The sequence below is a fragment of the Thamnophis elegans genome, chromosome 17 (assembly GCF_009769535.1).
Source record: "Thamnophis elegans isolate rThaEle1 chromosome 17, rThaEle1.pri, whole genome shotgun sequence".
In the NCBI taxonomy this organism is placed as follows: domain Eukaryota; kingdom Metazoa; phylum Chordata; class Lepidosauria; order Squamata; family Colubridae; genus Thamnophis; species Thamnophis elegans.
The window spans coordinates 5,805,984-5,821,648 of record NC_045557.1 but is presented as its reverse complement, the minus strand read 5'-3'; the positions used below and the strand labels follow the sequence as shown (position 1 = coordinate 5,821,648).

The window sequence follows — 15,665 nt, the reverse complement described above, 5'->3', positions numbered from 1 at the left end:
AAGAGAAGACAATGAAAAAATGAGAAAAAAAGATAGAGATGGAGAAGTAAAAAAGATGAAGAGGAGGAGGAGGAGGAGGAGAAGGAGGGCTAGCAGCAAAGATTGTACGAGCAAACAGCTATGAGGAGAGCAAAAATAGCTACAGCTTTCCAGCTGTTTCGCCTTTGATCCAGGAGGGGAGATTTTCCTGACCCTGAAAAGACCCTGATTGCCCCAGGAGGGTCTTTCCATTAGAAAATCCCCCCCCCTCCCTCCCAGTTCCTTGATCCTGGCTGGATCGCTTGTGTGAAGCGGGGGGGGCACAGCTAGGGTGAGAGAAGATCCTATCTCAAATTCACAAAAGTTGAGAAGTCCAGCGAAGCGAGTTATACTTTCCTGGCGCTGGGGAAGGGGGTGGGTGGGTGGGTAGCAAGGCTCAGCCCTTCCCCCCCTTTTTTAAGAAGGTGCAAAGTGGACAGTGGGGGCCGGAGGGCTTTGATCGGAGCACTCTTTCCACCAAAGCTGCAGAGTTCCTCCCCTCCCACAATCCATCCGCAGAAATCTCGGACACGAGAAGAGGCCCCATTTTTCCCACGCCAATCCCTCCTGTACTTCCATCCGCCTCCGAGCGTGAATTCAGTCCTACGAAGCACCAGTTAGAAATACGGGCCCTTGGTAGATTCCCTGCATCCGGGAAGGAAGAATCAACCGGCGCCCGCGGATACGGGAACCAAATTCTCGAAGGATTCCCGGCGCCGTCCTACCTGCCCCGTTCACCTGCCCCCTTTATTTGTCCGCTCTATCTCCGTCTGGCCCTTCTGCTCCGTTGGCCTGGAGAGAAAACCGACAAGATCCTCCCCAAACTCCCGAGCAGGGATGAGAGAATGATTCTAAATTTCGACCTTGCGTTGACGCTCTGGGTGTCATCTCGTTCTTTTAATCTGCGGTTCTAGAATCGGTGCGATTTGTAGAGTTGGGTTGGAGAGCCATGCTCTGTGCAGCGTGTCCGGACGAAAGTTGCGGCGAAGATAAACCTACTCGTACGGGTTGGACTGTCTCCTCGAAAACTCGTTTGGGGACTTCCGGGCTGGGGACGGCGTCGCTCAATGTTTCAAGGGTAGCGTCTACCTCGTTGTAGGTCGAAGCCGCGGAGCCTTTCTCCCTCTTTTCGGCTCTGGTGCTCGGTGTGGGGTTTTCTGAGATCGGGGTGGGCATCTCCCCCTTTTTATCTGTCTCTGGAGAGGGGTCCTTCCATCCCATGGCTTGGGAGAGCTTGGCGAAAGGAGTCTTGCGCAGCATCTCCTGACGGAAATCGTGATTGCTGTCTCGCGGATAATCCCCCCTGCCAAAGTCAGACAGGGAGCCCTTTCCGATCTTGGTGGCCCGAGGGTTGGTGCCAATATCGGCGGTGATGTTGGTGTAAAGTGGTAGCAGCTCTTTGGAGAGGAGCTTGTAGGACAGAGAATTCATGCCGTCTTGGCTCCATGAACGGTACGTCCGAATCAGCAGATCGAACCTGGGAAGACAGAGACGGAGAGTGAGATTCTACCGATTTGGACCATTTCGGGCCAGCTGGTAGCTCCGATGATCAGCTGGGAGCAAACCAGTTTGCTCCGACGATGAAGTGGCCCCACCCTCCCCTACACATTACTGACCTTTATCTTCTCAGTTGAGTCGTGCAGCAGAGTAGATTCCCGCGCCCAGCTGTTTTCCACCCCAGCAGTAATGCGGAAGGTACCGTATTTTTTGGAGTATAAGATGCACCGGAGTATAAGATGCGCCAAGGTTTTGAAGAGGCCAATTTAAAAAGTTTTTGCACTCTGCAAACCTCCCCAAAAATGACCTGTTTTTTGCAAAAAACGGCTCTTTTTTCTTTTCTTTTTAAAAAAAAAGCATGCATAGCTTTCAGGAGGCTTATAGAGTGCTTCTGAGGACAGGGGTGGGGCAAAATTGACAAAAAAAGCCCGTTTTTCACTCATTTCTGCCCTCCCCAGCCCCCAGGAGCACTCTGGAAGCCTCCTAAAGGCTATGCACGGCCATTTTGGTGAAGGGGGCGAGGTTTCAAAGGCAAAAAAAATGCTGTGTTCTGTGTATAAGACGCACCCAGATTTTCAGCCTCTTTTTTGAGGGGATAAGGTGCGTCTTATACTCCGAAAAATACGTTAAGTGTTCTCAAAACTGCGCATATGTGCGTCAAGCGTGCGAACAGGCGATGTGCGCAATCACCAGACTGGTGGTTAAACCGGTAGGATCCCACCACGGTTCGTATCCGAAAAGCCAAAATCTTTCTGAAAAAATCTTGCTCGGGCTTAAATCAGATCCTCTCTGACGGGGATTCACACCCCGGAACTCAGCGGAGAAGGGCGTTGGTCGTGGTTTATTGCATCTATTGCAACTGAGATAATGAGCAAACAATCGAGCTGATTCTGGATTTTGCGTAACAACCCTTTCCCCCTTCCATGTGGTTAACCAGCACGGTGGGCAGGGTTCATCAGCCGAATAACAGAATTGGAAGGGACCGTGGAGGTCTTCTAGTCCAGCCCCCTGCTCAAAACAAAACCCCCGTGCGATTTTGGACGAAACCTCCAAAGCTCTCGTTGGTTCAAACTTTTCCTCAGCCTGCACACTGTTGTGCCTGGTACAACATGACAGGATTTTACACACACACACACACACACACACACACACCTTTATACTGACCTGTGTGGGTTCTGCTCATTGCCTTGGTCGCCCTGGTGTTTCACCATTTTATAATGGCCGACGGACACCGGAGGTCGTAAAATCTTCATTGCTCGGAAGCGCAACCTGGAAAAAGAGGGATCCTGTTCCTTAACCTTGAGAGCTTTTAAGATGGGTGGACTTCATTTCCCAGAATCCCCCAGCCAGCCTGTTTTTAAAAGAGGGACTTCAAGTCCCAGAATCCCCCAGCCAGCCTGCTCTACGAGGCACTTCAAGTCCCAGAATCCCCTAGCCGGCCTGTTTCAAGGACTTCAAGTCCCAGAATCCACCAGCCGGACTGTTTTAAGAACTTCAAGTCCCAGAATCCCCCAGCCAGACTGTTTTAAGGACTTCAAGTCCCAGAATCCCCCAGCCACCCTGTTTTTAAAGAGGGACTTCAAGTCCCAGAATCCCCCAGCCGGACTGTTTTAAGAACTTCAAGTCCCAGAATCCCCTAGCCGGCCTGTTTTAAGGACTTCAATTCCCAGAATCCCCCAGCCACCCTGTTTTTAAAGAGGGACTTCAAGTCCCAGAATCCCCCAGCCAGCCTGCTCTACAGGCTTACAGATACCTTTTAAAAAAAACCAAAATTCTTACCTGGCTGGCACAGCCTCTAATTGTTTATGTGGTGTGAAGGAAAATGAGCATGCAGGACTTCACGAGAGAGAGAAATGAAGGTGAAGAAGGAAGGAAGGAGGCAGGGAGAGAAGGAAGGAGAGACGGAGAACAGGAAGGAAGGAGAAACGAAGGGAGGAAAAAAAGGAAAGCAAAAAGGAAATGGAGAACAGGAAGGAAGGAAGGAGAAATGGAGAGAAGGAAGCAAGGAGAAAGGGAGGAAGGAAAACAAGGAAAGGAAAGAGCAAGAGAGAGAACAGGAAGAAAGGAAGGAGAAATGGAGAAAGGAAAACAAGGAGAGAGATGGAGAACAGGAAGGAAGGGAGAGAAGGAAGGAAGGAGAAATGGGAGAGAAGGAAGAAAGGAAGGAGAAATGGAGAAAGGAAAACAAGGAAAGAGAGATGGAGAACAGGAAGGAAGGGAGAGAAGGAAGGAAGGAGAAATGGGAGAGAAGGAAGAAAGGAAGGAGAAATGGAGAAAAGAAAACAAGGAAAGAGAGATGGAGAACAGGAAGGAAGGAAGGGAGAGAAGGAAGGAAGGAGAAATGGGAGAGAAGGAAGGAAGGAAGGAGAAATGGAGGAAGGAAAACAAGGAAAGATGGAGAACAGGAAGGAAGGAAGGGAGAGAAGGAAGGAAGGAGAAATGGAGAACAGGAAGGAAGGAAGGGAGAGAAGGAAGGAAGGAGAAATGGAGGGAAGGAAGGAAGGAGAAATGGAGAAAAGAAAACAAGGAAAGAGAGATGGAGAACAGGAAGGAAGGAAGGAGAAATGGAGAACAGGAAGGAAGGAGAAATGGAGGAAGGAAAACAAGGAAAGGGAGAGATGAAGAACAGGAAGGAAGGAAGGAAGGGAGAGAAGGAAGGAAGGAAGGAGAAATGGAGAAAGGAAAACAAGGAAAGAGAGATGGAGAACAGGAAGAAAGGAAGGGAGAGAAGGAAGGAAAAATGGAGAGAAGGAAGGAAAAATGGAGGAAAGAAAGCAAGGAAAGGAAAGCAAGAGGAAGACAGGGAGAAATGGAAGGAAGGAAAAATGGAGGAAGGAAAACAAGGAAAGAGAGATGGAGAACAGGAAGGAAGAAACGGAGAAAGGAAAACAAGGAAAGGAAAGAGAGATGGAGAAGGAAAGAAGGAAAACAAGGGCGGGAAAGAGCGAAAAAGAGACAGGGACAACAGGGAGGGAGGGAGGGAGGGAGAAAGGAATGAGATAGAAGGAAAGAAAGCAGAGAAAAGAAAAGCAAAAAGAGGTGATGACATGATGGAAAGGCGAAGACAGGTGCCACTCTAGTTGCAAAACTGGAAATGAAGAATGGAAAAAAATGCTGCACGGAGGAAGTGAAAAGGCAAGGCAAGAGTCAACCAGACAACAGAAGTGATGCAGAAACAGAAACATAAAAGAGGTTTTAAAAGAAACGACATACAGGCTGACAGGTGTCCAAGAGATAACATCATTCTTCCCAATAATGCTGATTTTTTAATATATACATATAAAAATCCCTCCGATTTTGGCCCCGTTCTGACCGGGGCTTCCCAAGAGCCTGAAGCAAACTCCTTGTTGTCCCAACAAAAACCCCTTGGCTGTGAATTCCGCTCCTTCACATCCAGCAAAGTCTTTCAAGGGAGGATTTACAGTCACAGACCTTATCTGGCTTGGAGAGCTGCCAGGCCGATCTCTGCAGAACTTGGCCAGGAGCCGCAGAGAGTCACGAACCAATGAAGCGAACTAATGGTCTCCTGCAAACTCCACTCCCCTGTTGCTCCTATTTTATGTCCTCTGGGAGGGGCCATTCACCGTCTACCTGTGGCCTTACTCCCAAGTCGACCCCTGTTCTTTAGCTCTTCCCTTCGTTTGGCAGCTCTGCGCATGCGCACACAGGGAACAGGCCCCAGCTGTTCTTCTGCCTCACTGATGTCTGACTCCGAAGGCAGCTGATAACTGTCAGACGGCTCTGGCCCCCTCTCTGCCTCCGACACAGAGCTCTCATCAGAGCCTTCCCCAGACTCCAGGACTGGCCCAGGTTCCTCCCCAACCCTCCTCACTGTCTGACTCTGCTGCCAGCTCGTCTGGCTGCTGGGGGCGGCCACAACAAAGATTAAGATTTAAGGTTCAAGACAAAGTACAGGTAGACCTCAACTTACAGCCCTAAATCATCATCATCATTTAACTACCCCATAATCCCTTGCCGGGTGGAGTCTGGGCAACTGAATGGAGCTGAGTGTTGACTGGCCGGATGCTATTCCTGTCACCAGAGCTGAGTTTTGTTCAGCAGATAGTCTTCTCATTGAGCCCATAGAGAGAAATATCTGCCTCTATTGTGAGGCTCTAGGCCACCACATCACTCCGACTTACAACCACAAATGGGGACCCAAATTTCTGTGGCTAAGCGAGACAGCTGTGAAGTGAGTTCTGCCCCATTTTATGACCTTTCCCACCCCGACGGATAAGCGAGTCACTCCGGTTATTCGGTTAGTAGCATGTCATTAAGTGAGTCCCCTTTTCCGCATGCTTGTTGGAAGCCCGCCAAAGGAGACCCTGTGACCCTGGGACCGTCGTAAATATGAATCAGTGGCCCAGCGTCCAGATTTTGACGGGGAACACTGCAACAGTCCGAAATGTGAAAATGGTCACTGTTACTTTTTTCAGTGCCGTGGTAACGGATGTAAGTCAAAGACTACCTCTCAGGGGTGGGGAATGGGAAGAAGGTCAAGCAGGAACTCACCTCGTGGCGATGTCATCATCCTCACCCCCCCAGCCCCAGTACTGGTTCGGGAAACCATTAATCTTCATATACTGGTCTGGGGTTAAAGCCGAAACCCCTCCAAAGTATTGATAGTACGGGAGCCTAGAAACAGAGAGTATGAAGGCTGTTAAGCAAGCTGAGCTCCGATTTTACAGAAAATGTTCCATTTGTCGCGGTCATTAAGCGAATCAGGCCGTCGTTAAGCGAACCCGCTTCCCCTTCCATCGACTTTGCTTGTCGGAAGCCTGGCTGGGAAGGCCACAAACGGCGATCACGTGACCCGGGGAAGGCCTGCAAACCTCAGTCACTTGAATTTTGATCATATGATTGTGAGGATGCTGTGCCGGTCGTAAGTCTGAGGACTGGTTGTAAGTCTGAGGACTGGTTGTAAATCACTTTTTTCTGTTGTAAAGGGAGGACTGCTTGGAACAACACCTCCCATTCCTAAGAATTCCTGTTCCCAGATGCCAAGCCCTCCTGAAAAGACCTTTTATTAATATTATTACCATTATTATTATTATTATTCATCCTATCTCACATTCACACATCACGTTTTGATAAAAAAACAACAGAAGGAGATAAAAATACAACAGCTAAAAACCTAAACTCCAAACCCCTGCCCCAAATGACACCTATGGGGGGGTCCTCATCTTATAACCCAAAATCGAGCCCCCAATTTTTGTTATTAAGCGAGACATTCCTTAAGGGAATTGTGTCCTATGTTACTTGCCACCGTTGTTAAGGGAATCACTGCAGTTGGTAAGCTAGTCATGGGGTCGTTAAGCAAACCTGGCTTCCCCACAAACTTGGCTCACACACACCCAGAATGCTACGACCGTCATAAATACAGGTCAGTGGCCAAGCCGCTGAATTTTGATTCATGCGATCAAGGGGATGCCGCAATAGTCGCAGGGCCGTTAAGTGAATCGGGCTTCCCCCTGTGGACTTAGCTCATCGGAAGGTCACGAAAGGGGATCACATGACCTCCCCCCAAACACTACAACCGTCATAAATACGAGTCAGTGGCCCAACATCTGAATTTTCCTCCCCTGAACACGGAGATGTTTCAACCATCCTAAGTATGAAAAGGGTTCCCCAGTGCTGTTGTGACTTCGGTCACTAAATAAAACTACTGTTAAGTCGAGGACTTCCTGTAGATCCCAGGAGCGGCACGCCAATTCCCCCCCCCCCCAAAAAAACACCTTCAGACTCTTCCCTCACTTGTATTTGAACTTATTCATTGCCACGGACACGTGTCTAGGATTCCACCGATCGCAAACGTAGAGATTGTGGTCGTTCTCGGGGATGAGATCCACGTCGTGAAGGAAAAGGCAGTTCCACTCTTCGTCCTTCAGCGCTTCCTTCACCCCGACGTTGAGAAGTTTGGCGCGGTTAAACGTGGCGTTCCCGGCCTGCGGGAAGAAGAGGCAAAACCGTGAACGGTGGTGTTTTGACCCAGGCTTCCTTCTTTAAACCTCTTTTATTTACACGCCTGTGAATTCCTTTCATCCGCAGTCCGCAAGGCTTAGCAAACAGCCTTTCAGAGGAATGTTTATCTACACGAACCTTATCTCTGAAGGAAAAAAGGGAGAGCAAGCTAAGAAGCTGCCCCTAAGGAATTGCGGGGAGGGCACACTCACCAATTTTGGGACAGCCCCCAACAAACAGGAGATTAGAGAAGCCGTTGGAGGACCAGACAGAAGACTGAGATCCTCTTTTATTTACACAACTGTGAATTCCTTTCGTCCACAGTCCGCAAGGCTTAGCAAACAGTCTCTCCGAGGAATGTTTATCCACACAAACCTTATCTCGGAAGGAAGAGCAAGCGACTTAAAGGGAGGGCAAAGTCACCGATTTTGGGGCAGCCCACAACCAACAGGAGATTAGAGAAGTTGTTGGAGGACCAGACAGAGGACTGAGAACCACTTTTATTTACACGACTGTCAATTGCTTTCATCCACAGTCCGCAAGGCTTAGCAAACCGAGGAATGTTTATCCACACGAACCTTATCTCGGAAGGAAGGAAGGAAGGAAGGAAGGAAGGAAGGAAGGAAGGAAGGAAGGAAGGAAGGAAGGAGGAGCAAGCGTCTGCAGCTCGGCGGTTCAAATCTCAGGGTTGACTCAGCCTTCCATCCTTCCGAGGTGGGTAAAATGAGAACCCGGATTGTGGGGGCAATATGCTGACTCTGTAAACCGCTTAGAGAGGGCTGAAAGCCCTATGAAGCGGTATATAAGCCTAACTGCTATTTATACTATTATTTATTCCCCTCTTAGTCTATCTCAAGTTTAACTCTTTTCCTTTTTTCACTCCTTGTTCGTTCCTTGCCTTAAACCCCCCATCCCGGCTTTTTCGTACATGCGTACCTGGTGCACGATATAAATTCCGTAATGGAGCTGCTGGCGCTGGAGGAAAGGATGCAGGTAGTACAACAGGTGTCGCAGGTGAGTTTCCCGGTTGCGGTGAGGGATGATGATGGCTGTGCGGGAACGGGACTCGCAGTTGAAAGGGCGGTACCTACCCCCTAATTCGACGGCCGGGTTTTTCTCTTGGATTTGCTCCAGCGTAGGCACCTGGCTGAAACTCACTATCAAAGGGCCGACTGAAGGGGAGGGGGAGGAAAGAAAGACAAGGAAGGAAGGAGGGAAGAAAGAAGGGAAGGAAGGGGAGGAGAGAAAAAAAGCAGGAAGAAGGAAAGGGAGGGAAGACAAGAAAAAAAAGAGAAGGAAGGAAGAAGGGAAGGAAGAAGAAAAAAAGGAAGGAAGAAGGGAAGGAAGGGAAGAAGAGGAAAAAAGGAAGGAAGAAGGGAAGGAAGGAAGAAGGGAAGAAGAAAAAAGGAAGAAGGGGAGGAGGGAAGAAGAAAGAAAGAAGAGAAAAATGAAAGAAGGAAGAAGGTAAGAAAGAAGGAAAGAAGAGAAAAAAGAAGGAAGGAAGGAAGAAGGGAAGGAAGGGAAGAAGAGGAAAAAAGGGAAGAAGGGAAGGAAGGAAGAAGGGAAGAAGAAAAGAGGAAGAAGGGGAGGAGGGAAGGAAGGAGGGAAGAAGAGAAAGAAGAAAGGAAGGAGGGAAGAAAGAAAGAAGAGAAAAATGAAAGAAGGAAGAAGGGAAGGAAGGGAAGAAGAGGAAAAAAGGGAAGAAGGGAAGGAAGGAAGAAGGGAAGAAAATAGGAAAGAAGAGAAAAAAGAAAGGAAGAAAGAAGGGAAGGAGAAAAAGAGAAAGGATGGAGGAAAGGAAAAAAAGTATATATGTGTGTGTGTGTGTGTGTGTGTGTATATATATATATATATATATACACACACACACACACACACACACACACATACATACATACATACATACACACACACATCACAAGAGACCATCCAGACAGAAAACCAATATTTTTACTGTTGCCTTTGTTACATTTGTGTTGTAATTTATTTATTTATTTATTTATCAGCTCAAATACAACATATATATATGTATATATATGTATATTGTCGAAACGTCGCGAAGACCCTCTCAATCTTACACGGGAAAAGACCCGGAGACGCCAAAACCTGCCTATATATATATTATACATACATACATTCATGTCAATCCTTCATGCATTATTCAATTCCTATCGTTGCCCATCCCAGCCAAATATTATTTCTCTGTTGCACGACACATTCAGATCCTGTTTCAGGGAAAAACATGATAGTCCCTCTAAACTAATTAAGCGAACTAATTGTCTCCTGCAAACTCCACTCTCCTGTCGCTCTGGTGGCAAGTTGTTCCACTGGTTAATTGTTCTCACCGTCAGGGAATTTCTCCTTGGGAGATCCCTGCCACCACCTTGGACATGCCAAGAGATTTGGGGCACCCCGCGGAAGGAAGGGCCGGACTCACTCAGGTACGGCGACCGATCCGGGCAGTAGGGCAAGGGCCCCCCAGGGCTGGGACGAGCCGGCAGCTGGAAGACCAGGCTGAGGTTAGCGTAGACATCGTGCCCGCGGGAATAATCGAAGGAAGGGCTGGTGTCGCGGCCGAAGATGGACGCCAGGTTGCGGAAGCCGCCGAAGGAAAAGTAGGCCATGAAGAGGAACTGGAAACCGATCAGGACAGCCAAGGTGCAGGGCCGGTCCAGGAATCTTCGGAGCATGGCGCTGGGAGCATCAGATGATGTGCCACCACGGGGTTCTGTAGCCGGGAGAGGAAGGGGAGAGAAACGGCCCATCTCAAAGCAGATCCTCTATTTGATTTCCACCCTGCTTCTCCCCTCCCTCTGACGTTTCCTCACAACGACCCTGCGAGGTGGGGCTGATCGGGTCCAAAGTCACCCAACCAACTCGTCCTCTGTTTCTAGTCTCAAACTTGATACACAGGTGTGACTTATTCTCTGGAAACAAATACTGTGGGGGAAAGACACCCCTAACGCCCCTCGGGGGTGGGTGGGTTGTTCTGTTAAGATACAGCCTGTTGTGCCTTCAAATGGCTTCTACTGCACTGTCGTAAAATGGCTTCTATTGACAGCACAGTGGAGTTGCCACAGTAATGGCTTCACAATACTCCGCAAGAGGGCTCCCTCTGATAAGGGGAAAAATCCAACGTTAGAAATTAGAAGTTCCCCCTAAAAAATAAATCCTTGGGCAACGCCGGGTTATCAACTACTATCTATCTATCTATCTATCTATCTATCTATCTATCTATCTATCTATCTATCTATAGATTGATTGATTGATTGATTGATCGATCTATACAGGAAGGAGGAAGGAAAGAAAGAAAAAGAAAAGAGAAAGAAGGAAGGAAGAAGAGAATATATAGAAAGCATTACAAAAGCAGATATATTTGAGTCAATGCTCAAGAATGTAGGACGCCAGCCATTCCTGCTTGGTGTCTGGGTTTGCCAAGTTTCTAGTCCTCAACTCCAAAGTGAAGGGCTAGAAACTTAAAATTTCCACCCCGCTCCCTTCTGGCTTGCAAATAGCCAAAGGTACGGATCAGCCCGCTCATAAAAATGCCATCTTTCGTAGCCCCCCTTTTTAAAAAAGTATTATTAATTTACAAAGTTGCTCCGACATCGTGATAGCAATCTTTCCACCCCAACCTCGGGCAAAATGCAGGTTTTTAAATGCCCTATTAACTAGCGAAAACCAGTTCCGTTTTTCCTTGTCCAGCAAAATTTGGAATTTCTTATTCCAATCCGCCGGAAACTCCCTCTATTAGCAAGCAATCCCCATCAACAGATGATAATAATAACAACAATAATAACAAAATAACAACAAGAAACTACAGTATATCTATTTCCTTTAACAACAACAATATATCCTCTATTTCCTTTCCAGGTAGTCAAAAAGAGAAGAGAGAGGGGCATTTATTTGGCAGAATTTAACTATTAAGAAAAATACTTTTTTTATTTTCCATTTTCATAATATATAATCAAATGTATACTATTATAGCCAATATCCTATTGTATTAAGTAGTAATTACATCAGTTCCTCTTGTCATCAACGCCCAGAAAGATAAAAACCCATTATTAGCTCTTCTGCTCTCCATCCACCTCTTTCTTCTGCCTCTCTCCTACCTCCTTTCTTCCCTCCATCATCCTTTCCTACTCTACTTCCCCTTCCTTTCTCCTTCTCCTCTCTCTTCATTCCACTCCTCCTTCTCTTCCTCATCTCCCCCCCTTACCCTCGCTCCTATCCCTCTCTTCCCATCTTTCTTCTCTCCTGTTTCCCACTCTTCCTCTCATTGGTGTATTTCAGCTTCTGAGCAAACTCCATTCTATGTTGATGGTATTTATGCTTCCATATCAATATACTTAACATATCTTAGTTTTAAAGAAAAAATAAGAGAAGACAGTATACATGTGCAATCATATTACATTAAAATTGAACACCCCTCGTCAAGCCTAATATGCATCCCTCCCTCCCACCCTCCCCCCCCACCCACCCCCAGCCTTCCCTCCCCCGACTTCCCAAAACCCATACACGGTATAAATCTTTAACAAAAACAGTCTAAAATATATTGGAAAAAAGAATAGAAAATTGATAACGTCTTTACATTGAGCATAGCTCCTCCTTGCAGAATTTAACTATTAAATACAGGCAGTTCTCAACTTGCAACAATTCATTCAGTGACCATAAGAAGTTAGAGCAGCACTGAAAAAGTGACTTAGCAATAGCAATAGCAGTTAGACTTATATACCGCTTCATAGGGCTTTCAGTCCTCTCTAAGCGGTTTACAGAGTCAGCATATCGCCCCCACAGTCTGGGTCCTGGACTTATGACTGTTTTTCACGCTTACGACCATCGGGGCATTCTCCGTCCTCTCGTGATCAAAATCCAGACGCTTGGCCAGTGTCTCGTATTTACGTGATCATGTGTCGTGATCCTCTTTTGCGACCTTCTGACAGAGCCACGTCGAATGGGAAAACTAGATTCACTTAACCGCCACGTGTCCTACTTAACAACCAGCAGTGATTCACTTAGCGACCGTTGTCAGGAAAACGGGGCAAAAGCTCCCTTAAACAAACGTCCGACAGAAATCTCGGGCTCAATTGCAGTGGTAAATCGAGGATTACCTGGGTACAGAATCTTGTTTATTTGAGCCTTTAAATGTTTCCCATTTTTATTGCGAAATCCGTGTGGGAAGAGAAGGCCACAGGGAAGGGCTGTTCATGTAATAAATCCAAATTAAATTAAATAAAACAGAAGGGGCAACAACTTTTGCCCAGTTTCGGCTCCGGATTCCGGATACAGGCTTGGGGAAAAATTGGGATTAATCTCGGAAGACAGCTGGAGGGCAGTTCCTAACAGATGAGCCTTAAATCCAGATTATGCCCCCCCCCCAAAAAAAAAGGAATTAGGGAAAATAATCACATCTGCTTTCTGGACCAGACATCATAAATGTCCTCCAGATGAGGACATATACAGATAATCAGAATCGAGCTGGAAGGGACCTTGGAGGTCTTCTAGTCCAACCTCTACTGTTCCTTCTACTGTTCCAGACAAATGGCTATCCAGTCACTTCTTTAAAAAATCCAGTGATGGGGAAGGAAGGAAGGAAGGAAGGAAGGAAGGAAGAGCAGAATAAGAGATAACAGAGTTGGAGCTACTTCTCCACTTTAACAACCCAGGAAGAGTTTAACATCCACCCTGCTCCCCCCCCCCCGGCCCCAATCGTGGCTTTGCAAAAGCCAGACACGTGTCCAGAGCCTCTGTCCTGTGAACGCATCCAGGGAGGGAGGAAACCCCTTTGCACAGGCTTCCCCACCTCCCCGTCCCTCTAAACCGCTTGCAAGGTTGCTTATTGGCTTCTATAGCCCCAGATCTGCAGCTTCTCCCCCAACCACGCAGGGGATCGCAGCTCCCATCATCCCCAGCCAGCCGGCTCTTTTGCAAGCCGAGCAATGGCAATGCAATGCAATGCAAGCAAGGCCGGGGAGGCCGCTTTGCAGAGGGAGCCGGGGCTGCACCCCGAGATGCTCCTGCAAGGGCCGGACCCCGACCCCGGGGTACCTGATCTTGGGGGGGGGGGGGGGGAGGCCCGGATCTCAGCCCCGCCCGGGGACCCGCATCTTCAGCCGTCAGCAGGATCGCCTCCCGCAGGTGCAGCTTCTGCGGAAGGGCGGGGAGAGAGAGAGAGAGAGAGGGAGAGGGAGGCTTGTGACGTCAGACAAAGGAGGCGGGGCCGCCCCCTTCTCGGCCCCGCCCCTTAAAGCGGGCTTCCCGCAGAAGGGAGTTTTATTATTAGTATTGTTGTTGTTATTCTTGTTTTTGCACGATGTTAGGCTGTTGTTGTTTTTTTAAGGGGGAGCAGGATTGGAAGGAGGATGGGGGGGAGAATGCGATGCCTTGTTTCCCCCCCACACACACACCGCACTTTTGCAAAGCTGTTGCAACTCTAGGAATGGGATGGAATAGAATAGAATAGATTACAATGCAATGCAATACAATACAATACAATACAATAGAACAATTAGAACAGAATAGTATAGCATAGTATAGAATAGAATAGAATAGAATAGGAGAAAGAACAGCATAGCATTGCATAGCATTCTTTATTGCACACACAAGGAATTTGTCTAATGGAATAGAATAGAATAGAATAATTAGAACAGAACAGAATAGGAGAATTAGAACAGGGTAGCGTAGCATTCTTTATTGGACACACAAGGAATTTGTCTAATGGAATAGAATAGAATAGAATAATTAGAACAGAACAGAATAGGAGAATTAGAACAGGGTAGCGTAGCATTCTTTATTGGACACACAAGGAATTTGTCTAATGGAATAGAATAGAATAGAATAATTAGAACAGAACAGAATAGGAGAATTAGAACAGGGTTGCGTAGCATTCTTTATTGGACACACAAGGAATTTGTTTAATGGAATAGAATAGAATAGAATAATTAGAACAGAACAGAATAGGAGAATTAGAACAGGGTTGCGTAGCATTCTTTATTGGACACACAAGGAATTTGTTTAATGGAATGGAATAGAATAGAATGGAATAGAATAATTAGAACAGAACAGAATAGGAGAATTAGAACAGGGTAGCGTACTGTAGCATTCTTTATTGGACATACAAGGAATTTGTCTAATGGAACAGAATAGAATAATTAGAACAGAATAGAATAGGAGAATTAGAACAGCGTAACGTAGCATAGCATTGTTTATCGGACACACAAGGAATTTGTCTTCGGTGCAGAAGCTCTCAGTGTAACATATAAATAGCATTCATCAAGAATCATAAGACACAACAACTTAGTGATAGTCATAGTAATTGCTAAATAAGCAATCAAAACCACACTAGGAAACTCAATAAAGTGGGAGCGTTCATCACTGGAAGCTTTGAACTGCCATCTGTTAGAAATGGTGTGTAGGGTCTTTTACCACGGCGCAGGGTTGGACTAGATGACCTTCCAAGTTCCAACTCATCGGTTGAAAAGTGAGAGTGTTCCTAGGAGCAAATGAATCTGAGCCCCCCCCACCCCACCTTCCCACACTTTTTAGGATGGAGGTTGTGGGAAAGGGGCAACAGAGGAATGGGAATTAATTAAACAATGGTGGGTTAAAGAAGTTTTTTTTTTCTACTGGGGGACATTAAGACAGGTAGACTCCCCCCCCCCCCCCAGTCAGCATGTCAGAGACAAGAGATCAGAGTTGCTGATGAATATCCCAACGGTCCTCCCTCCACCACCACCACCCCAAGAAGCAACTGGACTTTCTGGTTATTCTTTGAAGAAGCAAAAATAATCCAACCTGTCAAACCAGTTTGCTTACTGCAGGAAATGGGTGGAAGGAGAAAGTGCCAGATTGCATTATGTATCCTTTATTGGATAAATAATGAAAATAAATAGAAAGCTTCCTGCCCAGGGGAATAGAAATGAAGAGAAATCCCTAACTTAAAAAAAAAATTATTACACATTTTTTTCCTTTAAAGTACGTAAGTGCTTAATAAACAGTGTATTGTCTGGATCAATTTACTTACACAATAATAATAATACTGATAATATTAATAGTAGTTACAATAACATTTGTAGGAATAATACTGTTTGCTTATGTATTAGTTCAATTCTTGCATCAGTGATCCTTTGCCTCTAATTTCTACCTCTTTTGTCTAACGATCGATCAAACAAATCCCACATTAAAAAGGC

General features: G+C 46.6%; 1 protein-coding gene across 1 annotated transcript; it reads right to left on the bottom strand.

Annotated features, from left to right (window-relative positions):
• Window positions 1-11: 11 nt before the first annotated feature.
• LOC116520247 (beta-1,4-galactosyltransferase 3-like) lies at window positions 12-13,641 on the bottom strand. The gene is made up of 7 exons (XM_032234408.1): window positions 13,525-13,641; window positions 9,914-10,204; window positions 8,413-8,648; window positions 7,270-7,460; window positions 6,028-6,150; window positions 2,680-2,784; window positions 12-1,495 (listed from the first exon to the last, which is right to left on the bottom strand). Exons 2-7 carry the CDS (start codon window positions 10,164-10,166, stop codon window positions 916-918), a joined length of 1,488 nt encoding a protein of 495 aa, XP_032090299.1. The 5' UTR covers window positions 10,167-10,204; window positions 13,525-13,641; the 3' UTR covers window positions 12-915.
• Window positions 13,642-15,665: the final 2,024 nt, after the last annotated feature.